At 36.6% G+C, this 7,046-nt stretch overlaps 1 protein-coding gene across 1 annotated transcript; it reads left to right on the top strand.

The window, feature by feature from the left end:
• The first annotated feature begins 2,255 nt into the window (after positions 1-2,255).
• On the top strand, positions 2,256-4,634 carry LOC100367099 (uncharacterized). The gene is made up of 3 exons (XM_002742297.2): positions 2,256-2,417; positions 2,603-3,024; positions 4,376-4,634. Exons 2-3 carry the CDS (start codon positions 2,614-2,616, stop codon positions 4,535-4,537), a joined length of 573 nt encoding a protein of 190 aa, XP_002742343.1. The 5' UTR covers positions 2,256-2,417; positions 2,603-2,613; the 3' UTR covers positions 4,538-4,634.
• The last annotated feature ends 2,412 nt before the right edge of the window (positions 4,635-7,046 follow it).

Here is a 7,046-nt window from a genome sequence, read left to right as displayed (position 1 = left end):
AGGCGTTTATGGGGGTATAAACAAAGATTACTAGTGGGATTATAATAATACAACGGTGGGAACGTTATAGGCATATATGTATTAAATAATTTCACACCTAAAAGACAAATAGTATGTGTCTTTATCAACACATACCAAGCTTCCTGTTAAAATATCTGCTACTGGATGAGAAAATGACTCTGAATTGAAAATTGAAACAAAACGTGGGACCCTCCTCAGGCAAGTTTCCCGCTATACGGGGTCGGTACTTCAATTCTATTTGTGACACGGTAACGAGTCAACAGCACCCAAACAAATTTGGTCGAACCGACGGTAGTCGACTTCCTGCGAGACGGTGTGACTGGCTCGATTTTCCTCTTGGATGGACACATTAAGTGATACATTTACGTGTTTCTGTGTTCGGAGTTTCCCATGCCGACTAGCAATATGGCCTATTAGCGATCGATACGATCGTTATCTGCAAGACATTGTAATGAACACACAAACCACATAGGGGCAGACCGTTATTTTTGCTGGTGGGGGACTGGTTAGACCAAGAGAAACAAATGATAAACAATAATGCATTAAAAACAGACTTATGACCTGCACAAACAACGTAAATGACAATTAAACTGCCTGAATATGCTATGCTAGCCACCCACTGGCTGTCCCTACGTGAATAACTACCCAACCCAAGGTAGTAGAACTACTACATTCCATGCCCTAAGCAAGTGACCTGATATAGATTGTGGGCAGTCACGACAAACTTTAGGTAAAGTTAGAATAATTATACCCAGGTACAAACAGCCGGATTTTGCTGAATGTGGTATGGAAAGTCTGCTATATAGTTGGCATGTGATATTATCTCAAAACCATACATTCAATATAGTCGAATTTTAGCCCCAAAACAGTAATCAAATGAAGCAATTTATTAGTGAGTCGTGCATGTATGTCTATGAGACCTACTATATTATTCATATGTTTACTTTCAAAAAAAAGTTGGTTTCATACCATTTTCTTCTCATTTTTACAAAAAAACAATATTAACGCCTTGTACCGTGGCAGCACTGACAATTGCATTTATAAGTAGCAATATAAGTACAAGTTAAAGGTATCCAATCCATATCCTGGCAATACCGAAACATGATGTAATTGGTAAATTTGGCAATTTTGTATCAATATACTCTCTTGATCGCTGGTTTACTAATAACCATACACGTCATCTCACTGTGACAAGATGATCACCTTGTACATCAACTTGAGCTATTTATTCCCTGTGGTTCAATTTGTTTTGAGTCCATTAGAATTACACGATGTGTTGATTTGCACATTACGGCACCAGTGTATATAAAAACACAAATGATAAACAATGCCAATAAACTCACCAATGCTGTTACGTAACAGTTCAGCAAACTAATCGAAAATATGACCTGGTTTAGTAACGGCCATTATATAAATTGACGTAAATATCGATTGATAGGATAGAAATGACCAAATATGTCATAATATCACAAATATGTATTTATGTCATAATATGTATTTATGTTATTTTATAACAGTGTGTCAGATTATAATGTTACACATTAACATGTGAAATCGAAATTGGTCTGTTATAATGGACGTTTTTCCAGTGGCGTCCTGAAATGTTTGTGGTATGTGTCATGTTGTTTGGGCGTACCAGGAAACGAGAAATAGACATGCAAAAATAGTAGATGCGTGGGAATGGCAGTAATCGTGAGAGTAAAAAAAACGGTTTCACAACAGACCGGAAGTTCGATTTAATTTTTCGAGAAATCACAAAGTGCATACATTTATGGCAGTGCTGGATGTGAGGTTTAGTACAGACAACATTGGGGTTAAATGGCCCAACGATAATTGTATAGGCTTCTGTGCACTAATTTAATAAACTACAAATCGAGGTGGAATTTGGAAGTAGGCGAAAAATGTCCATCTCAATGCCACTCCGTCCTCCGGTTATTATTTTAATTACTCATGGTATTTTAATCATTTGTATCGCCCATGGCAACCATTTTCGTCACATTTTACATGATAAGGAGTCCTATTCAGAACAATTCATCGAATGTAACGATAAGTATCTAAGAAAAAAAAATAACCAACCACAAGGCTGGATGTTTTGTCGCTAGTTTCGTATACAAAGTGTGCCGATTTCCAGGTACCGCCCATTCACCATGGGTGAGTGAAAGATATAGCGTGACGTTGTTGCCTTGAATCGTATATAGGGAGGGATACCTACGAGGGCGTCAAAGGCATGAAGACCAGAGAAGGCAAAGAACGTCATTAAGATACGGTGTGTTTCGTGTGGGGTAACTCAGCACTCGGCGACTGAAGTGATACAAGACGCCAATATATTGGAGACGAAAGCTGTCTAATGAAACGATCTTAAATATTTGAAACAAAGTCTTGTGAGAAAGTTGAAGGTATGTTTGTAAAAAGGGTGCATTGATTTGTTAGATTCTTGTTTGTACTTTAGATATCGATACCCATAAAATAAAATGTAATACATAAAAGGCATTTCTATAAACCGTACTTCTGACAACAAGTAGTTTTAGGAGATATTATTGGTAATTGGAATAACATACTTCATATTTTATTTCATCTGTAGTACTTAAGGAAATGTTGCCATTAGTTGACGGAAACCGGGACCGCGGTGACGAAGACACATCTAACCAACTCACAGTCATACCTCGCAAAAAGGCAAAGAGATCGTACGAGTCGGCAACTGAAGTCGGTCCTGCTCAGAGCCGGGTGGAGGAGGAGCGGGAGATGCAACAACGGAAGACAGCCAGCGATAGAGAACGGACGCGGATGAAGGATATGAACTATGCATTTGAAATGCTACGGGGAAAGTTAGCTCATAGAAAACAACCAGGAAAGAAAATGTCGAAAATACAAGCGTTGAAATTCGCCATCGAATATATTAACGATTTGGAAGAAACTCTAACGATGACAACACATGTGCCGAACGGTGGGGCTGCGTACTTTCAGTGGGCTCGTGAGAGGGGATTCATTTGGGCCAGAGAAAAGGTAAGCCAATTCATGAGATGTGTACCATACATTCGGCAACAATAAATTTGTATTTTGTCTGTTATAAGCTGGTCCAGGATATCTTCATGGCAAACGTAGTATTAAACATTAACTAACCGTGACAACGCGTAAGATTAAATCGATATTCGAAGATAAAATTGCCGTTATTTGTGTCTTAAATCTAAAAAATAATCTGGTATTCACTGGATTCACATGAAACCTATATTACCCGGTTATAAATATACGATAAATACATTATTAACACCAATGTCGAGAAGAGTGAAAAATAAACACACGATTTTAAAACGTTTCACAATCAATAAGTCGAAGTCTTACCCGTGTCATATTGAAGTATGATGTGTGGTCTGCACTCCGTTTATTGTTAAAACTAATTGCTACTAATACGAATGATATGGATGTGTCTTCACGTTATCAGCGCAGTTTCACTCGACATATCAGATTATTACGATTATATACCCACTGTGGGCGACTCCTTGAGGTAAACATCTCTTCCAGTGTTGGATTTCATCATGACGTCAACACATGGGAAGTTGAATCAAAGTACACAAACTGAGTTCAATAAGAAGTGGAATTCGCGTTTTTTGGGGATTGAATAGCCATGGATATTAACAAAAATGTTGCTAAACTTTAATAATATGCTCTCTTATCTTTTTGAACTACTTCCTTGTTTATTCAAAATACAAAAAAATGCCTTTCGTGACACTTTAGTTCGACTATATTCCATGATAAACTTGCTGCGCTCTTAATGGCTGATACATTTAAAATGAAATATTGTTCGTAAATAAAAATGTGTTCACCGTTGAGTAAAATACATTTGAATAAGAAAAACGCGTTTGTTTCCAAACCTGTTGATTTTTGCCCTTGTTAATTTAAAATTGATATTAAACTTATGCTGGTTTTATTGTTGTTACGAAATGTCGGTTGCATGTTAACTCATTCGTTAGATGTGGCGTGTATATTGCTATGGAAACGGCACTGGGAACAAACAAACAGTTGACACAGCACAGATACAAAATGTCGCTTGACAAGTATCAACAACGGCTAGAAAGTTAGACCTTAATATTGCCTGTGAGAATTTCAAGCGTTCGAAACATCGTTCATACTGACATATTTCAGTTCATTTAGCTACTCTGTATATCCGATATTTCAAGTTACAGCTATTAATTTAGCTACTCTGTATTCTTAATAATTCAAAATATTGCTAATATAGCTACTTTGTATTTTTGATAATACAATTCGATTTGCAAACGATCCACAGCGTTCAGACGTATATTGTATTGTTATTACATGCATGAAAACTTATGTGTTTGAATTCTACTTGATTTTACAGGCGAAATTGCCAGAGTTTCACAATATGGCGTCGGACGATATCACCATAACAACGGAGTATGACGTCAGCAGTCATAGTACGGTTGGTTCAGACGATATAGAGTGCCAGTCTCCATCAATGTATAGTTATGAGCCAGATCAACTCACGATAACACAACTGTAAGCCACGTGTGTTTTAACGCGGTTTCGATACTAAAAAACACTTTTTTCATAAATATTACCACAAATGGTCGTCATATTTCTGCCAAAGAAAGTGCAGAGACATGTATGTTTTTCGAAAGTGTAAATGTTATCTCTAAATCGCTAAAAATCGCGAAAGTTCTGATATTGTAGACATTCAAGATATCGTTTAATGCCGTTTCGGGCTTGACAACATTCACAGGAACAATAGGTTTATTCCATTGGCAGATCGACCACCATATTTTCCAGCTACCCTAGCACCAAGGATACACTGACATACATCATTGCTTTTACAAATATATGGGAATATAGGTGTATATGTTGACTCGATAGAAATAGAATAGTTCCTGATTCATTGCGAGATTTGTAAGTCGGATTGCAAGTTTCATCCAGTTTTCTTGAAAAACGTACCTGTAAGCGTGTTTTAGAACGCTTCTAATCAGATCTATGTATTTTATCGCAAAACCGTGCGTTTGATATAGACGATGAGACACGGCAGACGATTTGTACATTTATAGTAAAGTCTGCGATAAAACCAGCCGTTCGGGGGTTTTAATTGTGGACTTTTCTCTCTCAATCGTCTCTGAAATATGCTTAGACAATAGAAAACCATACTCGGCGATGTCACCTATTCTATCCTGGTAATACTAATTAAAATTGAAAAACAAAGGAGGAAAGTGTTTTCCAAGAATTCCTGTATAAATATCAATTTTAGGACTATATAAATATATTCATCTATCAGAAATATTACATGGAAATTCTAGATATATTTTTGTAAATATTTATTATAAAATCTTTATTATTGTATATTATTTAATCCATATATTGTATATTAGAGGGCAGATACTGAATATAGCTACTCATGGAAATTACTGTCTAGTGAATTGCTACCAACAATCAATTTCCAATGTCTCAAAACATTACGAGGCGCCATTTTATTTCAAATTTTCGGTATTTTCAGAATTTTAAATCAACTTTTACTGTTTACATAGCGAGTCTCTTTACATGTCCCTTATCAAATGCTGAAATCTAAATACAAAGAAAAGTTGGACATTTGGGCAAGTGGTTAAATGGCAACAATTAGTTTGTATTTAAAACATCAGAAATTCGTAATTTTGCCTGATTTAAGCATAGTCCCTCTACTGGAGGGTCTATGATTTAAGGTACGATTAATTCATTCTTTCTTTCTTTCTTTGCATTAAAACAAAATGAATTGTCTTATACTTCTTTCGATTGATCTGTTGTTTCATACAGGAATTTCTTTATGAGTGCGTGCGGTGCGAAAATAAATGTAATTCTTGAAATGGCCTATGGTGTCTGGGTAATATTATTCAGTGAAATTAATCACATATCGTTATACAGATTGATTCTGGACTGAGTGAAAATATGTGTTTATTATGGGCCACATTTGTTTCATTGCTTTCACTTGTATGTCAATTACCTGAAATATTTCTGCATCCAATCTAACTTTTAAAACATATACACATTAGCTCGTTATCGTACAATCGCCAAGTATTCACCACGGGTGGAGCGTCGGGGGGGGGGGAGGGATACATAGAACCTAATGGGGACTTGCTCCTGAAATGAGTCTCGTTTTTTGTATTTTAGAGGTATGAGTATTGATATAAGTATATGAGCGAATATCTCCACCTCGGACCCCACCCTCAGATCCATAGGTAACTGTTTTAGAATAAACAGCGATGACAGAAATGGTACTTTGGTATAAATATGGGTATAGATTTTGCCATCATCCAGGTATAAAAATGGTCACACTTTTGAGCATTCAGGGGCACCTACGTACCCAGCTATGTATCAACTGCCCCCCCCGGGGGGGGGACTTCGATTACGGTGCCAATGCCTTTAGAAATGTATCTTTAACGTGAGTCACTTTCTATTCGCACAACATTGCAAAAGGGACAATACATTCTGAATAATCTCGTCTTGAGTTCACAGGATAAAGTACAAAACTGGGTGACTTATAAGATTTCAGAGTAGAAAACGACGAATAGTTTAGATTTAACACCTAACGTGCTGTACAGATTAGTGTCCCAGTTATTTTATACCATCACCATGAAATATCACCATGAAATAACGATGCAATCCTAGCACGTATCGAGTTGTGCGTGTTCAGTGATTTTACATTTGGCTCGCACGCTCACACATACTTTATGATATTGCAGTTTGATTACGTATCCCGTTCTATCATTCGTGCAGCACTACGCTGTTTCAACCGCCTTCAACGTTGAACCAATCAAAACTTGTTTTCCCCCAAAAGACCTTCACGAGCTTGTTGATCTGTATCACAGTCACTTGGGGGCTGAAAATCAATAAATACTAATTTTAAAAAAAAAATCACCCGCTATACGTATATAAATAAACAAGTTTATACGTATATAAATAAACAAGTTGTTTATTTATATACGTATAGCGGGTGATTTTTTTTTTAAATTAGTATTTATTGATTTTCAGCCCCCAAGTGACTGTGATCTGTA

Source organism: Saccoglossus kowalevskii, chromosome 10 (assembly GCF_978046115.1).
Source record: "Saccoglossus kowalevskii chromosome 10, keSacKowa6.1, whole genome shotgun sequence".
Lineage (NCBI taxonomy): Eukaryota > Metazoa > Hemichordata > Enteropneusta > Harrimaniidae > Saccoglossus > Saccoglossus kowalevskii.
The sequence above is the reverse complement of the archived record's forward strand: the minus strand, read 5'-3'. Positions and strand labels throughout refer to the sequence as shown.